Source organism: Canis lupus, chromosome 24 (genome assembly GCF_003254725.2).
Source record: "Canis lupus dingo isolate Sandy chromosome 24, ASM325472v2, whole genome shotgun sequence".
Classification (NCBI taxonomy): domain Eukaryota; kingdom Metazoa; phylum Chordata; class Mammalia; order Carnivora; family Canidae; genus Canis; species Canis lupus.
Window position 1 is genome coordinate 30160593 of NC_064266.1, and position 23124 is coordinate 30183716.

General features: G+C 41.6%; 1 protein-coding gene across 13 annotated transcripts in view; it reads right to left on the reverse strand.

The window, feature by feature from the left end:
- PTPRT (protein tyrosine phosphatase receptor type T) overlaps positions 1 to 23124 on the reverse strand; it is a 1044320-nt gene that overhangs the window by 123582 nt on the left and 897614 nt on the right. For 10 of the 13 annotated variants that reach the window (XM_035705859.2, XM_049100205.1, XM_035705866.2 and 7 more), the window contains one exon: positions 15722 to 15870. In XM_035705859.2, the coding sequence (XP_035561752.2) occupies positions 15722 to 15870 (149 nt within the window). Of the gene's footprint in view, positions 1 to 15721; positions 15878 to 23124 lie in introns of all 13 variants that reach the window. The other 3 variants (XM_049100203.1, XM_049100206.1, XM_049100204.1) reach the window with 1 other exon arrangement.

Genomic DNA, 23124 nt, shown 5'->3' on the forward strand with positions numbered 1-23124 from the left:
TTGGAAGATAGTGTTTTCAATGCATAGAAAGAAAATCAATATTATTGGATTATAGTGAGAAATCCAGGGAGAGTCCAGAGATGAGACCAAAGATGTAGAAAGGAATCAGATCATTTTGAACCTTGTAGCCCATGAAGCCCTTGTAGCTGGGCACTGGCATGGTGAAATTTGCATTTTTAGATTACAGAACAGACTAGGGAAGTAGCTATTTTACAAGTAAAGCATAATAATGACATTGACATATCAGGCAAACCTCTGCGGATGGTCAATTTGAAAGGAGAGAGAAGAATAAGAAGGGTTGTTGATATGAGAGAGCCCAGCAAGTGCATGCATTTGCTAGAGAACAGTTGGCTGAAGACTCAGCAGAGGACCACATACGTCTTCACTGCAGCAGAATCAGAAGTGACTCTACTAGTCTGAAATGACTCTCTTACTTTCTGAGACTCTGTCACATCTGTAGATCTGAGGGAATTTCATCCTGCCTAATCAAAGACCCTGAAGATCAAAGGGGTTTTCACCTTGGGAAAACCGAATTGACCCAATGAGACATTAGCTGAATAAGGATACTCATTTAAAAAACCAAACATGTCCAAGTATGTCCAGCCATCAAAACATCAAAATATTGATAGATCAAGAAAATATGGAGCAAGCAGGGAGATCTAATCAACACTTTTGGATTTAACAACAGTCCCAAGAATGGAATGTCATAGAGTATCCATTCTCTATCACCTGCTTCATTGCAAAGACTTGGTTACACTGGTTGGGTTGTAGTGGCTGTTAATGCTGTAATCAGGTATGTGTGTATGTGTGAGTGTGGATGTGGATGTGGATATAAAATAAAATTTTGTGCTAAGTCACTTCCCTGAATCTGATATATTGCAGATACAATACTTACTTTTACTGGTCTTATTAACTCCCACTTCGGTAACATTCTCCTCATTGTTGCTAGGATGATCTTTCCAAAATTAGACTCAACCCTGCCAGTCCACTCATTAAGATCTGTGTTAGCTCCTTGCTGAAAACAATAAATTTCCAACCCTTGCTTTCGAGACTCTTTAAGACATAGACTAACTTTCCAAGTTAGTCTCCCACTACTTAACCTCATGGAACTAACACTCCAAAGGTCAGAACACTCCTAATTACTTCCTGAGGAAAAGGTCAGGGAGTTGGCTTGACTTCAAGCACAATCAGCACCTTGGACAAAGACCCTAAGTTCTAAGTCTGCTCTTTCCTTTTCTTCTCTCAGGCCCTATGGAGAAGTTAACATTCCTGATGTGTTTCAGACTCTGTATTTTAGGGAATACATTTACACTTACAAGGAGCTACATAAGAGAGCAAAAGATCTTTCTAGATTTTGGAAATCTTCAGAGACACTGCTGGACCATGTGCTAGCAATGGAAAAGTTACCAATGTAACCAAAGTGGAAACTGGAGATCTAGAAAATATCCCTATTTATTCTTAATTATTTTAGCCAAGTAGTCTCTAAAATGACCACCACTGATTCCTGCCCTTCCTGCAGGCATATGCCATCTCCATGATTGAGAGGTGGAGCCTGTTTTGCCACTCTTAGGCTGGCTAGTGACTGGTTTTAATAATGATAAACCACAGAAATGATGTTAGCCAGTTCTGGCCAGCAGAAGTGATACCTAGTTTTTAAGAGACTGGCATTCCTCCTGGCTTTCTTGGAACAGTTGCTCTGAGGGATGCCAACCATCATGAAAGAAGTCTGATTGCGTTAAGTCTGGGCTACAAGGGAGCCTAAGTTAGATGCACAGAGAGAGAGAGAGAGAGTAATTTCAGCTAGCCCCAGATGTTCTAGTTATTTCAACCCAGGGTTCAGATGCACAAAGAAAAGGGCCATTTGTGCATTCTATCCCTAGCAGATGCCACTTAAGGAATAACTGAGGCCCCAAACATATAGACCTCAGATAGCTGTCCCTGTCATTTCCAGCCATTGAAGTCATTCCAGCTGTCTCCTCATTTTCACACACACACACACACACACACACATGCACACACACACACACACACACACACACACACACACACACACGAGATCCCTGCTGTACCTTGCCCAAACTCTTGGCCCACAGAATTATGAGCAAAATACAATGATTGTTGATTGTTAAATGTTGACATGGTATGTTATAACAAACCAAAGAACAATGACACATTTCTCCCTTGACAAACTCTTAACACTCATCATTTAAAATTCAACTCTTCCATGTTTTCCTTGATATCCTGATACAGTCTGAGAAGCCTAGTTCCATTTCCTACTGATATTCTATTAACTCACTTTGGCTTCTTCTCACCTAGTAAAGCAACATGGTCCAAACCCCTTCCTTTTTTACCAAGTGAGTTTCAGTGACTAAAGAAATAGCTCAGTTCCCAGAACAAGTGGTATGAGGAAACCAACTCTCCATGACCATAGAAATTGGATACATGTAATAGGTGCCCACTGTCTTCCAGAACCTTCCCAGACAACTGATGTTCCCATGGCTATTTGTGAGGCCATCCAGCTATGGAGAGCCACAATCTGTTGCTACATCTGCTTCCTGTATTTACTACTTTGTTTTGCTTCTTCTGCTGGCAGAGCCAGAAAGCAGTCTGAGTTTTGTCCCCATTTGTGTGTGGTCTGAAGACTACCAACTGTTTTCCTTTCTTTTTCCCATGATTGGAGAAATTATTGTATCACATTTACAAACCAGGCAATAGTTGATTACTTGAGGATATTTTGAGTAGTAGCTCCCACTTCTGCAGAAACCATGAAAAGGAACTTGTAAAATTCCTTTCGGTGTTGGCAGACTAGGGATTGGTGACAGAAGGTAGGAGACATGTTAAGTTCTGGATATCAACTGGTTGGGAAAACAAACAAACAAAAAACACCCACATTCTTTAATTCCTTTGTCTGCATATAATCAATTCTGGATGCAGAAAACAGGACAATAGTGTAGAGTATCAGCTGTACCAAGCTTTCTACGTATTCCCTTCTATTCTGACTTAATATATAGGACTGCTTTGTCTGAGTCCCATCTGTCTATCCATCCATCCATCCACTAATTTATCCATTCAACTAAATAAACATTTTTGGGTATCAGTTCTGTGCCATACATCATGTTACATGCTAGGAATACAGTAATACGCAAAATATAGATGGTCCTCCCCTCTTGGAAACTGCCACCTGTCAGAAGGGTTGGACTTTAAACAAACACATTTGAAAGATGAAGTTAGTGCTGAGAAGAAAAGGGGAGCAAAATTCTATGAAGCACCTAACAAAGGAATTCAATTTGGTTTGGGGTGAAATGGTTAAGAATGGAGGAAATCTGTGACTTGAGATCTAAAGGAGTCAGTTAGAAAAAGAGTATGGGTATAGCCAGATGAGGAGTTTGGAAGACATTTCTGTTAAGTGCTAGAGAGTAAATAATTAGGCTTTGTGGTCTAGATGGCCTCTGCAGCAATTACTAAACTCTACTGACATAGCACAAAGGCAGCTATATATAGATAGCTTGTAAACAAATAAGCATTGGTGGTTCCAATAAAACTTTATTTACCAAAACAGAGAGTAGGCTGCATGTGGTCTATAGGCTATCGTTTGTACAGCCTGCATGAGACAGAGCAATAGCATGGACAAAGGCCCTGTGGCAGAAGGAGTGTAGAAAAGGTGAACTACTGAGAGAAGAAGGTAGTATGACTGGGACTCACAGAGAAGGAGGCAATGATATGTGAGAGCTTGGAGTGGTGGACAGGGCAAGACCTTTATGTAAGGTAAGGATGAGGACTTTGGTTTACAGTGTAAGATAATCAGAAGCAACAGAATTGTTTTAAGCCAGGAAAGGATGAGGCAGCATGTTCCAGTTTGCATCTCCCTAGTGGTTAAGAAAAACATGGACTAGAGAATGACAAGGATGAATCTGATGATTATTTAGGGGTTGTGGATCTTATTGAAGTAAGAGATGGTAGTAACTTGGACAAAGATGGAGGGAGCAGGTGCAGATGGATTCTAGCTATATGGAAGACACAGAGTAATCAAAAAGTGGTATGGAACTGGTTGTCTAGGGTAAGTTAGCCTGAGTAACCAAACCTCATGGCACCCTCCTCCAGAAATACATAAGGTGCCACCCAGAGGATGATAAGGATGGTAATAATGGGAACAGATGGACTTTGCCTGTCCTCGGCCTTCTGATCTTTTCTTCTACTTTGTTAAATGCTTCTTTTTTTTTTACTTTAAATATTTTATTTATTTATTTGAGAGACACAGAGATACTGACAGAAAGCATGAGTGGGGAAGAGAGGTAGAAGCAGACTCCCCACTGAGCAGGGAGCCTGATGTGGGGCTTGATCTCAGGAGCCCGGGATCATGACTTGAGCTGAAGGCAGATGCTTAACTGACTGAGTCGCTCAGGCACCCCTCAAATGCTACCTCTTAATGATGTTCCCTTTCTAAACCTCTGCATCTTGTCTTATGCCTCATACCTGCTGGCAACCACTGGGCAAAAATTTCAGGTGGGCTCCTCAAACTGTGTGATGGAACCAACCCTATGACTAGTCCTTCATCGACTTTCTAAGAGATATAGATCTACTCTCAGCCCACTAAAATATGAATCAGACTTCAGTTTCTTTGAAATTTCTACTTTTGAATCAGTGGGTTCAAAGCAGATCAAAATCTGCTTAGAATATTGAGATTCTATCATAATCCAGGCTAAGTGGATAGCCATGAGGCCACCTAATCTGTTAACTTCTTCACACACTCTGAGTTCCATCTCCGAGTCCGGGTGAATGACCAGAAGGTTCTGTGCTTAGATCACATTCACACAGTCCCTTTTATAGTCCCATGTTTTGCCCTCAGCTGTGACTGCTTTTCTACAGGCACTCCTAATATATAAGTCCTGGTTCATTGTTCTGGCTCTTCCATTAACTTGCTAAGTGATCCAAGAGTGTTTCATCTCAATGGGCCTCATTTCCTTATTCATGGCAAGGTCTTCAATAACCTTGTGTACACAATGTAGCAAATATTTATATCTCCAGGCTGTACACCTCTGCTGAGCTCCAGGCCCACAGATCCAGCTGCCTACTTGACATCCCTTCAATGACTCAACAGCACCTCCAACCTAACCCGTCTAAATGTAAACTCCCCCTCTTCTGCTCCAAATCTGGCCTCTTTGTGCTCATGATCTCATTTAATGTCATCACCACCCACTTAGACTGAGTATGAGCAGAAAAGAGAAGATTCTGGACTGAGCTCTGGGATGCTTCAATGATTAGAAGTTGGGAAAAAAAAGAGGAGGAATGGAAAATAAAGAATGAGAAGAAATGGCTGAGGAGGAAGGAGGAAAAGCAGAACAGGAAAAGTCAAGCAAAGAAAGTGTTTCAAGAAAGATGGGGTGCTGATAGGTCAATAATATAAATCCAGATTCAAACCCAGATTTGACCTCTTGGTAGCTGGGTGACCTTGAGCAAGTTACTTAAATTCTCTGAGCCTGTTTTCCTAACCTGCCCAACAGAATTGTTAAGAATATGAAATGATGCATGTAAGGTGCTTTGTCCAGTAATTACACATAAATTGTTAGCTAGAATTATTATTTAGGCTTTCAAATCACCAAGGCTGTAGCACTAAGCTGAGGGAAAACAAAACAAAAAACCTGGTCTCTAAGCTTGGTGTATTCTGCTACCTAGCAACTATGTATTTATATTTTCAACTTCACTTCTTTATCCCTGATTACTTTAACAAGCACTTTCTAAGTGCCCTGTTGTAATTCAGGACTACCTATGAGGTACAAAGAACAATCTATTTTCTTCTCAAGATGCAGTGGACTAGCATAAATTTCTAAATGCAACTTTAGCTTTGTAGCTTTACTGAGGCTCTTTGAGAAGGAATGGCTATGCCAGCTTGAAAGAAAGTAAAGATTTGTAGCTGATAAAATGCTGTCCCTACTTATCTACAATGGAAACCTGAATCTATATAAATCAAAGAGAATATGAGGCCAGGTTCCAACAATGTGCAGAGGCACCTAATGCTGGGATCCCTCTAATTTCCAAATAGGTTGCCCTTCCTAGAAAGTGATTTTAAGTAGGCTACAAATAGACTCTTCTTAGGCAGCTTCCAGCTACTGTTCCAGCCTTACCTCTGGCCATATGCTCTCAACACAGAACACCCTGTCCTCCCTTTTCTGAGCCCATCATGATCCTTGTCCAAGCCTTTGTCTCTTCCATTAGGGACAATGTTCCTCTTGTATCTCCCTCAAGTCAAAATCCATTCTCTCACATAGTATTGTCCAAGGTTGAGCCTATGTTCAGTGTTCCTAGGGCACTATACACACCTTTTCTCTATCACTTATCACAGTTATTGAACCTAATCCACTTACAAGTCTCCTCTTGGAGGACAATAATATTCTTAAAGGCAGAGACCATGTCTTATTTATCTTTACAACCCCTATACCACTTGGCATACCATTGGTATTCAATGAATATTTAAAGGGACACCTCAGCTCCCATAACCAGGAGATGAAAAGTATAATTCGATTTGAGAAGATTCTATTTGCACAAAAATTGGATTGGGGGTTTACAGAAAATGTCTACAGAAGACAAAGCATTATTGACCATATTTCATTCATCAGAAGGAGACTGTGGGACAAAGACTAGAACGGTCACAGCCCCCAATTCTAGCCTATGTTCTTTTGCTCATGACTCAGTAAATGACCTTGAGGAAACTCTCTGGGACTCAATTCTTCATCTTTAAGATGGGAAGTTTGGATCAGATGATGTCTAAGGTAATATTTAGTTTTGATGGTCTATTCTGTTCCTTTTTGAGTCTAATAACCTTCTCTGAAACTTGGGTTAGTTTAACTCAGTGTTTGTGATAGGCAGTTTGTCTACTTTTTCAAGGCCACTTAAATTTCCATTTTGCACTTCCAGGGAATAAATAATTCCAGTCAACTTTGGGTTGCCAGGAACTAAATAAGTGTGTCCTTTAATCTATCAGCCAAGTGGATGATTACAAAATATTCAATAATCCCTGTAAAATATTCAATAAAACTGGAGGTGGCAAGCTTGTAACATTCAATTCTTCTCCTAGATTCAATTTAATCTTGGAGCAACCAGAAAAATATAATTGTTCTTGCATACAGAATTTCGTGCATTTTTAAAAAAATTTCTCTTCATGATGTTCCGTTGAGCTCTTGGTTTCACTGTGTGACTCATGATTGCTTTTCCTTGTAAATTTCCACTGCTTCCATTCTGACTCTTAGGTTGTTTGCTATTCAAACAAAAGGAGAGAAAGCTCTAGAGATTGTTGAGAAAGAACAGCTATAAATGGGGCATAGCTATAAACGGGTTTTAGCAACCTTAAGGTCTAGTACTTCCAAGTAGCAATGCCTTCATTTTGAGAAAGGGGGAGTTAGCCTTTCTCTCTCAGTGTGCTGTAACTCTACTATTATCAGAGACAACTTGGCACGTAAAGAGCAAGGCCTTTGGAGTCTGACAGTCCCAGGCTTAACCTGGAGTCAGTGACTCAAACTTGAATGTGCATCAGCATCACCTGGAAGGCTTGTTAAAAACAATGATGGCTGGGCCCCATCCCCAGAGCTTTGGGTTCAGTAGGTCTGGGGTAGGGTCCAAGAAGTTGCTTCCATAGAGTTCCCACGTGATGCTGATGCTTCTCATTTGGGGACCACACTCTGAGAACCACTACTTTGAGCAAATGACTCAGTACTCAGTATCTGTAGACCTCAGTTTCTTTTTCTATATAATGGGAAGAGTAACACCTGCAGCTTAGTAGAGTTGTCTTGGTTTTTAGGCATGTCAGATCCTGGTTTCAGTTCCAGCTCTGATACTTAGAGCCACGAGCCTTGGGCAAGCTCTTACTGTTTTAACCTCAGTTTTCTCACTTGTAAATCATCAGGGACAATCTAACATTTACTTAATCTTCCCAACAAGAAAATGCATATAAAATACTCATCTGGAAATAGGCACATAATTAATGTTCAATAGATGGTACCTGGCATTATGAATAATAATAATCTAGTAATTAGTACATTTTGGGGCGCCAAACTGGGAGAATTAAGTGAGCTCATCAGCTGACACAATCAGAAATAAAAAATATCCTAGTAGGCTGGGATAACGGGGTCAAATCTAACAAGAAGATATAAAACAGAAGAAATATAAAGTCCTTTACTTAGGCCCCCCAAATCATCTTACTTGGGCTGAATGAGTCAGCCTTAGTTAGAAGTCATGAGCTCTGCATTAGGGAGATATGTGATGGACATCTGGAGGTTCACTCAAATGTGAGCAATGTATTCTGAACCCAGGTTTGGAATCCAGAGTGAAGGGTGGTAGCAGCTCTCTAAACTTCCAGTAATTCAACCTAATGCAGAGAGTCATGTTCATCTTGGAGACCATGTACTCCATAGACACAGATCAAATAGAGACAGAGGTGCCAACTGAAGTTTTGAGGAAACTAGAAAACAGAAATGTATCCCAAAGAAGACTGATGGTTGTTGTGAGCTGCTCAGTCTGAGGGAAGGACCTGCAGGAAAACACATGGCCACAGTCCAACAGCATGGAGTGGGAGTGAGTACTGCTGGAAGAGAAAGACTGGCTTCACTATCTTATGTGACATTGGAGGGCAGAAAAGGGGCCAACATATGGTTGCTGACCAATACATACTTGTGTACAAAACCAAGAATGAATGGATGGAAGTTACACATTGCAATGTAACAGGAGAGAGAATGTACTACCAAAGGAGCTGGAAGCAGATATGGGCTCAGAGCCAGAAGATCTTCATTGGAGTTCCAGGTCCAACATTCGTTCTCTCATTCATACATTCAAACAACTACTCAGTGGGTATCAGATGGGCCAGAGGGTTGGGTAGTGGTTGGGATACACACTGGTGAGCAGCCATGGAGAGTCAATGAGTCCATGCTTGGGACAATAGCTTCTCCCTTGGGAACTACAAGGATCCACTGAAGGGTTTTAAGAAGAGGAAGGCAGGTCAAGTCAGAGTATTGCAAAGATGGGATAGCAGAAATGTATTTCACTTTATGGAGTTTAGGTTTCCTTATGACGTCAGAATAGTAATTCCTACCTGGCTGCAATACTTTAAGAAGTAGAGATAATTCAGCATCTAGCAGAATGGCTTCCCCAGCAGGTGCCGAACAGAGTGAAGGTATCACTAGCAATCTCTAACATCATACATCATCAAGGGCATAGCTTCCAAACGGAGGGTCACAGCCAGACCAATTTTCCCAGAGACCCATTTCTCCAGCTGGCTCAACATCCTTCTGAAAGGGTGAAGGATTTTTCCTAAGGAGTTTAAGGCAGCCTCAGTCATTACACTTTTAAAGTCATGATCTGTATTCCCTATTTGAATTGCCTTAGTTATATAATATGTTCCTAAAATAATCAGGTTAAAATTTTGCCTGGTGCTCCCTTCTGCCCGCCCCATCTCTGCCAAGCTATCCTGCAGGGTATCAATCTTGGACATTACCTGATGTACTGGCAAGGACATCCTTTTAGGAGGTTGGTGGCTGAAGGTCATGGAGGACATCAGGTTTCAGAATCAACCCTTTTCAGCAGCAGCAAACATCTCTGAGGCCACTGCAAGCTCTGAGGCTGTCAGATATTATTTTTGGTTGCACTGGAGGTACAAAGTCAGGGGAAGAGTCTTGTGGTTCTTTTTGCAGGCAGAATGCTACTGCAGCCCCTGTTGGGCTCTGCACAAATGTTTGTGGTTGGACCACCTGTTCCCCTCAGAGGCTATGAGCTCTCTGTGCCCAGGGCCATCCCTTGCTCCCCTCTCTATGTGTCTATCTAAGGCTTGGTCCAGATAAGGAATGCCTGAGGATGGGGCCATCTGGTCTACAGTCCCACCTCCTAGGAGACTCCTAGAGGGACAATTCCCACAGATCCTGCCTGTTAGAGCATCCACTTGGCAGCTGCCTTCCTGTGGGCTCTCAAGTGGATAAAGAGATTGAGAGGAGGCACTGTCCTACCAGCCAGCAGGGCTAGTCCCCTTCATCTCTTTTCTCTCCTTTACCTAGCCTTGTGGTGGGCAGAAAGGTGAAGATTAGAGGAAAAACAAAGATATCTGGTTCTGAAAGTCAAACATCTAGCTTGGGGTTCAGACCCTCCCTCTCTATTCATCATGTGACTTGAGGAAGATTTTTCAATATCTCAGAGCACCAGTTTCAACTGTAAAATGGGTCTGATAATAAGCCTATCACTGCATAGGGTTTTGTGAGGACAGATGAAGATGTGTATTTGAATGTGCTCATCACAGAGCCTGGCACCTTGAGGGAATCTGATCAGCTCCATGTCAGTGCCCAGCCCCAGGTCTCCATGTGGGACGTAGTGATGGCAGCAGCTTCTGCCCACATGGAAGAAAAGCTGGCTGGCCATCCAGAGAAGAGTGGCACTCGCTTTTTCTCCTAGCCACCAGTGGCCACCAGTAAGACTGGTGAGTGGTGGGCTACCATTCATAGTACAAGACAAGGAACACTAGTTCTGCAGTCCAATGACCCCATTTGGCTTCTAATCCCATCCCCACTCTTTGTGTGTGTGATGTTGGCTTGTTTATTTTAGCTCTCCAAAACTCAGTTCCCTTATTTTGGAGTGGGAATAATTTCTAATTCATAGAGTTCTTAGGAGACTTAAGAATGGGATTTATATAAAGCATTTGGTCTAGTATGTACCAAGTACCAATGAAAGTTACTTTCCTATTTGAGCTTTTGCTACTAGAAAGCTCAAACCAAATTGGAATTTGAAAGTTACCAGCCTGCATATTTAGATTACTTTTTAATCTAATACAATTATATTTTAATCCAACCTGGTCTCCATCTTCTTGTCTTTGTTTATGTGTTCCTGATCTTGATTATTTATTTCTCTTATTACTGTTTTACTGTAGGTACTTTTAAAGAATATGTTCCCAAATTCTTTGCAGAGCTAGATGAATAGAACCAAACTGACATCAAGAGAAACAGATCCTTAATATGACTTTGCAAATGCCTATGTGATTTGGGGCATAGGGTCTCTCCGAACCTCTATTTTCTTGAATGTAGAATAAGGGTATAATAAATGTACAAGCTATCTTATGGTGCATGAATAAGGACCTTTGGCTCCAGGTCCTTATTTTCCAAAAGGACTTTTGTAAACTATGAAAAACTCAGTAGAAACACGTATTATATGCAAGACACTACTGTATACATACCTAAGAATGCAAACAGTGTATGTTCTCCCTTGTAAGGGACAAGGGGTTAGTGATTTCCTTAGAACAGATAGCATCTAAGGACCAGGTGAGAAGGACCAGATGAAGGTATCATATGTATATTCCAGAACAGCCATTAGACATCTTGATGCCAGGATACCCTGGCTCCAAGGAATAACAATTATTCTCTTGTCTTTAGTCTACCCAGTTCCTGAATGCCTGAGTGGACATGTATACCAGACCACCATCTTCAATAACGCCCCCTGCTCCAGGCCCCAAATATACATAAGACTATCTCTTTTCCTTTCTGAGTCTCCTGGACACTCTGTACCTGCACTCTCTTTTATACCTTCGATAAACTCTGCTTTCATCTCCTGCTGCCTCATGTTTGATTTCTATCCTGGGCGCACAGCCAGGGACCCTCTTTGCTGGTCCTGCGGGACCCCCTCTGGGTCCTTGGACCTGGCCTGCTAGCATCACTATCATAGAAATTCAACAGGGATTTGTTTTGAAGCACTTTGATTTGGACTGAAAATGAACACGGAGAAGATGACATTGTGAACAAAAGATGTAAAGAAGAAGATGTAAGCATGTATATAAAAAGACAGCATCAGAAGAAAGATGCGGAAAATTATCCCGGTGAGCGAAAGATCTCAGAAAAAAAAATAACAATCAGGTATACAGAGCAATAAGATCAAAATGAGATTACTTAATAAAAGCCGGCATTTCTTTAAACTGAAAACAATGCACATTGTTTGTCCTTGAAATGTGACATGCACGCTTTTCTCAAGAATGCAGCAGTACTCCAAAGCCAGGCCTGTAGCTGACAAAGCCCTATCACCCTTCTAGCCCTGAGGTCATTGTTCCTATACAAAATCCACAGGTTTGACTGAATGGTTGCCGCAGAATTTAGCAGTCATTTGGAATAGAAAGCCCCAGAAAAAAATCAAGGTATGCAGGGAGATGTGGAGTTTAAATTAGGCAAGAGCCCACCTGTTCAATAATGAAATAATTGCTCAGGGCACATTCTTCTGTAATCTTTTCTGATGTGACATGTATTCTTGTGCTCTGCCTTTCTCCGTGCTTCCTCAACATTTGCAAATCATCTCAGGGCCTCCTAAAGCCGATGCAGAAGCCAGACAGTCACTTCCCTAATGCCGCGAAAATAGATTCAATTTTACATACATCAGGGTGATTTCAGAAGCAATTTCTACATCTCTAGTGTAAGCATTACTTACATTTTTTCCCCTCAAATCTCATCCCAGTAGTTCCACAGGGCATTTTAAAAGGTACCTGATGCATTCCAGGGCATTAAAAAGAATCCCCAGAGCGTGTTTGTGGCTGTAGCCTGAGGACACCAGAAGCATAGATAGAGTCCTAAAATATTCAGTGATTCATACAAATGCAAAATTTCTTAATAATTGAGTATAATGCCAATTGAAATGTTTTTCCCTGTCTTTTTAAAAGCAATATCATTAAAATGTATATACATATATGTCTGTATATATGTGTATGCCTCTGTACATATGGGTATGTCTGTGTGTGTGTGTGTGTGTGTGTGTGTGTGTGTATAAATCACACACATATATCAATCATTTGGAAATATTGTCTCTGGACTTGAAGACGTCCTATTAGATTCTATTGGATAGGATTCCTCTTCCCCTCTGGCTGGCTAATCTACCTTGGTCTTAGGTGCTTTCCTCTTAAAAGTCTAAGTTTTAGCCCATGGGGAAAACAGTGGTGATGTTTCCCCTTGAAATCCAAGAAATTGGTGTTACTCAGATTTTCAATTGAGATCAGAAAGTTTAAGTTCAAATACCTATAATTTTGAGGTCATGTATCCCTGACTATAATATTTTTGCACTCAGTCTTCTTGGGGCATTTCTACAAATGGAGAAAAGTATGTACAAGAAAGTGGCCTATCCAGGAAAGGTTTTAGGTGAATGGGTATCACTTGACCAGGATGTCCTATCAGCTAAACTTGTCAAACTTCCCAGACCCTAGGCCAAAAGCTGGAGAATCCGTGACAGACTAATATAGGCAGAGACTCTTGGGGAGCTCTGGATGAGCCTTTCTTTAAGGACGACACACCAAACCCATTTTTCTGTCAACCCTTTTTCTGCCTCTCCTGGCCACCTATGCCACTATCCTCTTTTCCTAGTCCTGAGGGAAGGTATGAATCTCTGCGATTCATCTGGGTTGAGAAAGGAAAAAGGACTGGCTTCATGGGTAGGCAGACTGCAAACTTGCTCTGCTCTCTGAGGAAAACGGAAGTTAAATATTTGCTCATGAAATAATCAGTATGCACTGTTAGACTTTGTCTTTAAAGCCATTACACAATCTTAAGAAGTGTGCAGACTTAGCATTGCCAACAACGGGCAATGGGATAGCGTTTGTCTACTGATACAATGCAAAGGGAAGTGTATGATACCACCTTTGTCACATTTTTGTCAACATGTTAACCTGAATGTGATCATGACGAAAAAAATCAGATGAATCTGAATTGTGTCACATCCTATGGGACAACTGGCCTCGACTTTTAAAAGATGTCAGCACTTTGAAAGAAAAAATATAGAAGGGAGGGCTGTTTTAGATAAAAGGTAATGGAGAGACATGATGACCACATACTACGTGAGCACCTTGACTGGACCTTGGATTAAAGCGACAACAGGAGAATTCGGGTGACTCAGTGGTTGAGTGTCTGCCTTTGGCTCAGGGCATGATCCTGGGGTCCTGGGACTGAGTCCAGCATCAGGCTCCTCGCAGGGAGCCTGCTTCTCCTTCTGCCTGTGTCTCTCTCTTTCTGTGTCTCTCATGAATAAATAAATAAAATCTTTAAAACAACAATACTAAATATTTGGGGGCCACTGAGGAAATTTAACTGTAGACTGTATAACTGAGGTATATTAGATAGTATAATAAGGTTACATTTCTTGGGTAAGATAATTTTATAGTGGTTATGTTGAAGAGCTGTCCTAGTTCTTAGGAAGCACATGCTGGATTCTCTGGAGATAGAGTGTCATGATGTCTGCAACCTACTTCTAAATGGTTCAGAAAATTATATATATATACATATATATATTTTTATATAATATATACATATACACACACACGGAGAGAGAATATGTGTGAATAAATGGTGAATCTAGGTACAAAGTATAGGAGTATTCATTTTACTTTTTCAACGTTTTTACAGGTTTAAAACTAATCTCTTTCCTAAGGCAGCATGTCAATATTTGAAAATGGCTACTGCTTCCCTCAGAGTTCAGTGTTATTAACCGATGTGCCTCTAAGAACCGTCTAACCGGCTTTTACTAAATCCACATCCCACCTTACCCCTCATCTCCCTCTCCCTCTTCCCTCTGGAGATTCTGATTTAGTTGGTAAGGTGCAGGGCCTAGATGTGTGTTCTTTGAAAACTTTCTCGGATGGCTTCTGTGCTGCCCTGAGGTTAGCAATCAAGGATCTGAGTTACCCTCAGAACCTGGATCCATCAGGAATTAGCTAGGTTATTCTGAGATGGTCGGCCAAATGCACAGGACTTTGGATGCCTTATCTACAAAATGGGAACAATCATACAAAGTATCTTCTTATAGGGTGTGGAGAGGACAAAGATGGTCAATAAATATTTGTTTCCTTTTTTTCATTTTTTCTCATAAACTCCCTACCACCCCAAACTGATCGTATCTATGTGATTTTTATGAATTAGGGCTTCTTCCATTTGCCATTGGCACAGTGTGTGGAGGACATTTGTCTCTGCTCATATTCCTTTAGAATTTCTGAATGCCCCATCTGGAGCAGAGGCTGGGAGATCTAGCCTTTCTATTAAATCCTGGAGGAAGATATCCCTGGGTGGCGCAACGGTTTAGCGCCTGCCTTTGGCCCAGGGCGCGATCCTGGAGACCCGGGATCGAATCCCACGTCAGGCTCCCGGTGCATGGAGCCTGCTTCTCCCTCTGCCTGTGTCTCTGCCTCTCTCTCTTACTGTATGCCTATCATAAATAAATAATAAAAAAATAAAAAAAAATCCTGGAGGAAGACTGGGTCAAAGAAATATGAGAACTAAAGTTAGCTCTCTTGAGTCTGACCACCAAGGTAGCTTTAAATGTTGCCAGTCTTAAGATTCTCCTTTGGACTAGGGTGAACCCTGATGTTTTAGCCATTTCTATCGGCTTGGATCCTGTATCAACTCTGCATGGGAGCTCAGGTGCTCTTGACTGAATACTACTTGGAACACTGGCTGTGGCTTGGAATTGGCCAGGCATGGGAGACCCAGGTTCCAGGTCTGGATATGTTACTCATCAGCCCTGGGACATTGGAGAATTTGCTTCTCTGAGTCTCAGTTCCCTAAGCACTCAACTCTGCTCCAAGTCATCCAAGGAGAACCTTCATCCTTGAACATCCCAGGGAAGCATCCTGAGCCCATGTCCTATAGCATCTGACCACTGTGAGGGGTCCACAGCAGAGATACCAGGGTCAAGGTGGATCATGGACATTCCCCTCCCCCTAGTTGGCTCAACTTACTGAATCCATTAACGTCCTGAGAGCTAGAGGAGAAGCCTTCATCATTGCGGCTGGTGCTGAGCTTGGTAGTGGGTTTGTCGGCTGAGGCCACAGGCCCCATCTCCCTCTGGGCTCCACTCTGCGTCTCCTTCTGCTTCTTGGCCAGCTTCCTTTGGGACATGTGCAAGAGGAAAAAATCACAGTCAGATGGTTTCAGTTATAGTAAAGCATTGGGAAGATTAGATTGTTCTTCTTCCCCACTCATCATCCTTAAACCCCAAACCTGATTCATTCTCCAGAAACAGTCAAGATAGGTCCTCCAATGTCAAGGAAAAATAAGCCTAAGTCCTCCTAAAACTATTAATGGCTTTCATTTACTCAGAAATATGAAACTTATCCTGGCTCACCTTCAGCAATAGGTTTGTTCTTTATTTGAGCTTAAAATGGGAAATATCAGAAAGGGAGACAGAGCATGAAAGACTCCTAACTCTGGGAAACGAACTAGGGGTGGTGGCAGGGGAGGTGGGCGAGGGGTGGGGGTGACTGGGTGATGGGCACTGAGGTGGGCACTTGACGGGATGAGCACTGGGTGTTATTCTATATGTTGGCAAACTGAACACACACAAAAAATAAATTTATAAAAAAAAAAAAGGGAAATCAGTGAGACTTGTATGATGCTTCCCATGCTCTCCTTCCAAAGGGAGAAAGAGGCTGGATGGATCTTTCTGTTCCTAAGGCTCTGACTGAGGTTCAATATGGAGTCTGACCTTTCTCAGAGGGACGACGATGGCAAAATAATACACCAAACAATGGTAGACTCAAGTAGGGGCTGGTAGTTGGTGAAGGGTGAGGGTGGGGGGGGGTAGACAGTCGTGTAGCTCAAAAGAGAAAACTGGAAGCTGAACTTGATGACTAATTATTCTCATAGAAATAAAAGATCCTCAGAACCAGATTGCATTTATAATAATACTAGTTTAAAACAGTGGCTCCCAAACCCTGGTGGAAATTAGAATTATTTCAAGATCTGATAAAAGCACACAGAGGCCCTTGCTCATGGAGGCAGGACAAGGGCTAGGCTTGTATGTGGCCACCTAGTTCAAGTCATTCTGACATCATCCACTGCAGATTAAAACCATTGGTTTTGGCATCAGGAAGGCATGAGTACATATGCTATCTCTGCTATGTGCTGGCTTCATGACCCCAGTAATTACTTTAACCTCTTCAAGTTCTGAACTTACCCTCTATGTACTGTGGTAGACAACAGGACCAACCCCAGAGGGTCATGATGATGAAATGAGATCAAGTGTGAAATACATGGAGCACGGTGCCTGGCATACAGAGAACATTCAACACATGGCAACTGCTATTCTTATTTTTATATCAACTGTACTGGTCCAACAACAGTCCAAGAGACCCACCATGAAATCCCTGGATATCAAGTGGTATAGATCTTAACACCTCCCCCAGAAGCTAAAGGGTTAAAAAGTTCTTCATGTGGATTTCAAATCTAATTCTCTTAAATCTTAACTGACTGTTCTGAGATCATTAGAAATACAAAGACTTGACTAACACCTCTTGCATATCACAGTTCTTCAAATATTTAAAAAAAATCAACATGGTTCCTCTGAGATTTCCCCACATTTCTGATTCTAAATATAGTTATTTTGTTCCTGTGATATGGAAGCTGATAGGTACTTTAAATCTTGGGGATAAATTCCCTCAGGTCTCTTGCTCCATTTTCCATAGGTCTTGGCTTCAACTTCAACCTTGATCACTCCTACCTCAACACAGAAACAACAGATCTCTCAGAGATGTCAAATACAACACCATGTAGGGAATAATTTCCAAAATGGAGGCTGCCTGGTCAAGAAATACGCAGTTCAAGAGGTAATGATCTCCCTGTCAGAGGAGATTTGAAATGAAAGAATAATCCTATATACAGAAATATCTTAGAGGAGTTCATCTAGGATGAGTTCTGGTTTGATGGTATGATAGTGATCCTTTTCACATGGGTCACTCAATCTAGGTGTGGGTCGCACAGAAAAATGACAGATGGCACACTCAAGTGGGGACAAGTGGGGAGTTTATGTGCAAAAGGACTACTGACGAAAGAAGGGTGAAGGGGAACCCAAGGTCCACTAGAGTGACCGGTGAGCTGATGGCCACCCACGTGTCCAGTGAGACAAGCAGAAGAAGCAGTGACCAGAACCCAGAAGGAGGGAGTTGTGAAAATGAAAGACTACCTGCCCAGAAGCAGCAGTCTTCTCTCAAAGGATCTAGCTGCTCCTCCCAGGAAGGGAAGCAGAGGTATAAACACCCTGACTACATCCTAACCTCTGAACAGTGGCTCTTCTTAGCTAAACCCAACTGGAAGCCAGAGGCCTGGAGTCCATGCAGATCTAGCTCTGGAAGCAGAGAGCAGAGTGGAGAAGCAGGAAGAGTGAATCTGAATCCAGGAAATCCCACCAAAAAGATAATTTTATCTCCCCCATTTTGCCACAATTTGAAGACAAATGTAACCTAAAATGGAATTCTTTCTTTCTTTCCTCTTTTTAAAAAAGATTTATTTATTTATTTATTTATTTATTTATTTATTTATTTATTTATTTATTTATTTACAAGAGACAAGAGACACAGACACAAGAGACAAGAGAGAGGCAGAGACATAGGCAGAGGGAGAAGTAGACTCCCTTTAGGGAACCTGAAGTGGGACTTGATCCCAGGACCCCAGGATCATGACCTGAGCCAAAGGCAGACACTCAACCACTGAGCCACCCTGGCACTCTGGCTACAGGCATTCTCTTCTAGTAGTCAGACTATTCCTGGCAGACAGTAAACAATGAAGAGTGTAGCACTGGATCAGTTGGGTTTTCTCTCCATCACCAGGCAACCAGACTGGGGGCAGGGGGAGGGCGTCAATGAAAGAGAAATGAGTGGTCTACTACTGATGACATTTCGAAATTTTATTCTTCATTTATTATCAAAAAGGAGTATGTTTAAAAATGTATATGTGACCTTCTTAATCATAAATTTGAAAAGATATATAGCAGATCTGTTGCCTCTCTCTGAGCTCTGCTCACACTGCCTGAGCAGGAAATAAAAGGAAATCCAATAAGAAAGTTAACTTTAAAACTAGAAGTGAGTGTGTACTAGAGGCTTTGATATTTCCGTAGGGGCAGAACTCCCAACCAATCTCATTCCATTAGGGGGAAAATAATATGGAGAGAGTTGTCTTAGGCACAAATCATTTGTTTTCAAAGGAATAATAGTAATAAAAAAAGGTCTCACTGTTTCTATGAAAAATGGTATTTTACAGAAATGTTTGGGCAGCTCTGAAAACCTGGATGAAAAATGAAAAACTGAGCTTCTCCAAAACACAGATATTTAAAACCTGGACAGTTAATCAAGTTGTAAAAACTCAGAGGAGTATGGCATCCTTAGTATTTAGCCCATGGCTGACACTATAGGTTGGTTCACAGTGATGATGATGCTATATAATAATTTAAAACTGTATAGACAGGTCTTCCAGCACCTGGCAAACACAGCTACAAAGTGGAAATAGAAGGAAGGTATGTAGAAAGAAATGAAACACAAAGCTATAGTTTTGGGATCTATATTTTACCAGAATTCAAAATTGAAGTATTAAAAAGCCCTCTCGGTAATACAGGAAAAATCATGTTTATTCCTATAGCCAGAGAGCTTAACTGATTCTCCTCCCTTTTTTTCCTTAAGAGAGGGGAAAATCCAAGCCTATGAGTAGGGGATGAAAGACTCACAGGCTATGGCTCCAAGCTTCAATTCAGCCTCATCTTCCACACACACCTCCTCTTAGGAAACACCAACTACTTCATCTTCACCCTCCAGTCATTCCTCAATACTCTATATCCCTGTGTCCCAATTCTTTTCCACTGGCCACTTCCTCTTCATCCTTCAAGGCTCAGTGGTGTTCATATGTCACCTCTCCTATGATGTTTCTCTTGCTCCTCTAAATAGATTTTTGGCTTTTTCTTCTTGGTTGACTCATCTGCTGTACAAATATTTATTGAGCACCTACATGTCCCAGTTGACTCATCTGCTGTACAAATATTTATTGAGCACCTACATGTCCCAGTCTCTGCTGGATGTACAATCACAATGACAAGAGCCAGTCACAACCTTGACCTTCACAGAACACAGATGCTATTGGGCAAAGACAGGTGCTAAATAGATAAATACAGAAACAAATATAAAATCACAAAAGTGATGAAAGCCAAGGAGAGAAATGCATGGAGCTATGAGAATGCCCATAGGTGATTTGAACCCTCTCAGCAGATCAAGGAAAGCCTTGTTGCCATGTCAGCTAAGCACCTGTCTAGTTGAACTGAAGTGATTCAACTCTCCCACCCACCAGGGCAAGAACCTCTTGGGTGAAGGGCTTTTGACTTCTGCACCTTCTCCAATTTCTTGCTGAGTATCTGGCACATAGCCAGTGCTCAATAAATTTGTTGTACAATTTTTTTTTAAAGTCTACAATTTGAAGTGCAGAAAAGATTGCCATCGTACTCTGACTGCAAATTATAACCACTTTAAAAAAAGATACATAGAGGGAAAGAGGAAGAAAAACTTGCACAAAATTAGTTTGTGACCTGAAATATTTCTACTTATGAATATTTTTGGCTGACAACTTAGCATTTTCTTCCGGTGGTTGTCATAGAATTCTTGGTATGTTTGCAGAATTAATGGAATGTTTACAGAAGTCAGAATCCCCTCCCCACCCAGAGCCCACCGAATAGCCATAGCTACAGAATGTGGTTTTTTTAATCACATAAAATAAGTTACATGATATATAGGATAGTCACATAACTCATGGAATCTTCAGATCCTTCAAGACTCAAGTACTTATGACTTCTGAAACTTGGAATGTTTTTTCTCTAGCTGTTCTGAGATTTTTTGCCAACTGGGTCACACTATTTCACCAGCAGGGGGTACCAAAAGCTGATAAAAAGACAACATGCATAAGCCTATCTATTCCTCTGCAGGGACATTTCTAGAGCTGAAGAATGTTTTAAGACCAAGCAATCCGAAGTTTACCGTTTCTGACAGGTGGGGACAATGTGATGTGACCATAGCTCTTGGCATTCTTTCTTCTAACAGATCACTCTGAGGTCTTTCTGACCTTTGCTTGTTAGCTGAGTGAGGGTAGGTGGCAGGGGATATGCCCATGATGGACCGTGAGTCCTATGATTTATTCTGAGCACCACTCTTTATAAGGGATAGTGTCAGGTGGAATGGCTTGAAGGAGAAGAATGCAAGGCTGTGAAAGGTTCTGAAATCATGCTACGAGCTATGAGCGGAGGAGTGTCTGAAACAATGGGGATTATTTCTTAAGGAGAGGGAATCTTCAGGAATGCTCTCTTCACACATCTGACGTCTGGCTTTGCCATGGCCCCAGGGGCAGACTTAGAGCCAGACTGGCTTGACACAAGGAAGAAAGAACAAAGTGTTATTATTTGTATGATAATGAAAGTGACTCCCATTTTGATTTTTTTTCTCCTAGCTTGAGAAAAACTAAGCGTGCACAGGTTAGAATTATAATATTCTTTATTCCAGAATGTGGAGTGAATTGGCCAGAAATGATAATTTGTGTATTTTACTCCTTGAGTATTTTGACAGGTAGAAAGAATTGGTTAAAATATTGGTAAAACTCCTTTAGAGGTTCCTGGGGTCCAGGGAGAATGACTAATGCTAAACTCCACAATATTCTGTGTTTATTGTATAAATAAACAAACATAATTTACTGGACAGTCATTACTTCTCTGTGCTCACCTGAAACAGAGAGGTGGGGGAAAAGTGGGGAACAAGTATTTAGGCAGGAGACTGAGGAACAGGTATCTCATTGAAGCTTCAAAAACTTTCTGCAACCTTGCCTTAATTAAATGTGATAAACCATGGAAAGTTTAAGCATAATTCTTAGATAATAAAGTTTAATAAATAAATAATACCCATTTAAAAAAAAAAACAAAGTAGAAATGCTTGGGTCTCTTATAAGTATCTAATGTCTGACTGTCCTTCCCATTTCTTCTTCTTTGGTAACCTTCTCTACATGTTTCAAGTCCCAACTCAAATGTCCCCTACTCTTAGAAGTCTTCATCTCCTTCCCAAAGTTAGTAGTTTCTTCCTCTTTGCTCATTAATTTATTGGGAAAATATTTAATGGGCACCTACTTTGTATCAGTGGCTCTTAGAAAGAGACCATGATGTAAAGAGCCATGCATGACCCTTGCCCTGCTTAAGCTTTTGGAAGTAATGAACACCCCATCATTGGAAAAGCTCAAGTAGGGACTAAGAAGCTACTTGGAAAAGAGACGGTAAGGAATTCTGACATCTGGATTCTGCAAAACCCTTGAATCTGTTCTGGCCTGGGAACAGGAGGCTCCAGCCAAATTGGAGAAAGTGCTGGGGGTTCCACCCAGGGTTTTTCCTTAGATGTGAAGTTATGCCTGGGCTCCCGGGGAGACATGGATAAGGCACTCTTTCTTTTCTTTTCTTTTTTTTAAATAAATTTATTTTTTATTGGTGTTCAATTTGCCAACATATAGAATAACACCCAGTGCTCATCCCATCAAGTGCCCCCCTCAGTGCCCTTCACCCAGTCACCCCCACCCCCCTGCTACCTCCCCTTCCACCACCCCTAGTTCATTTCCCACAGTTAGGAGTCTCTCATGTTCTGTCTCCCTTTCTGATATTTCCCACTCATTTTTTTTCCTTTCCCCTTTATTCTCATTCACTATTTTTTATATTCCCCAAATGAATGAGACCATACCATGTTTGTCCTTCTCTGATTGACTTACTTCACTCAGCATAATACCCTCCAGCACTCTTTCTCTTCCCCACAGGGCTCTTCCTCTGCCCCATCCTCTTTTGGTATCTCTGGCCAGACATTCCTGGGAAGCCACAAAGATTAGAACACTGGAGCCAGAGAGAGATCCTCAGCCCATAGGAGGTAGACAAAGAAAACACACAGCTGCAACTCTTATTCCTATTAAAAGCTGGCACTGTGTCCTCTGAAGCCAGGATGCTTCTGGGCTCACATGATCGGACCTTTAATTAAAGTTACCCATCAGAACTGTAAGGGAACTGTACTTCTATCCTTTCATTTTATTCAAAACGAAACAGGCCCGGACAGAGGAGGGGCTTAGCCAAGGCATACAGCACAGTGGCAGAAGCCATAGGACCCAACCCCTGCTTTCTACCTGCCAGCGCAGGACACCTGTTCCAGCATTACTCCACCTCTCTTCTCAGAATGAAATTAGAAGTGCAAATTCAGTCCACGGTACACATGATTCTAGTCCCTTAGGAATACAGCAAAACCTCATTAATCCAAACATCACTAACTCAAAATTACTGTAATTGAGGCAGGGGCTGGGCTACACCACATCAGAATTG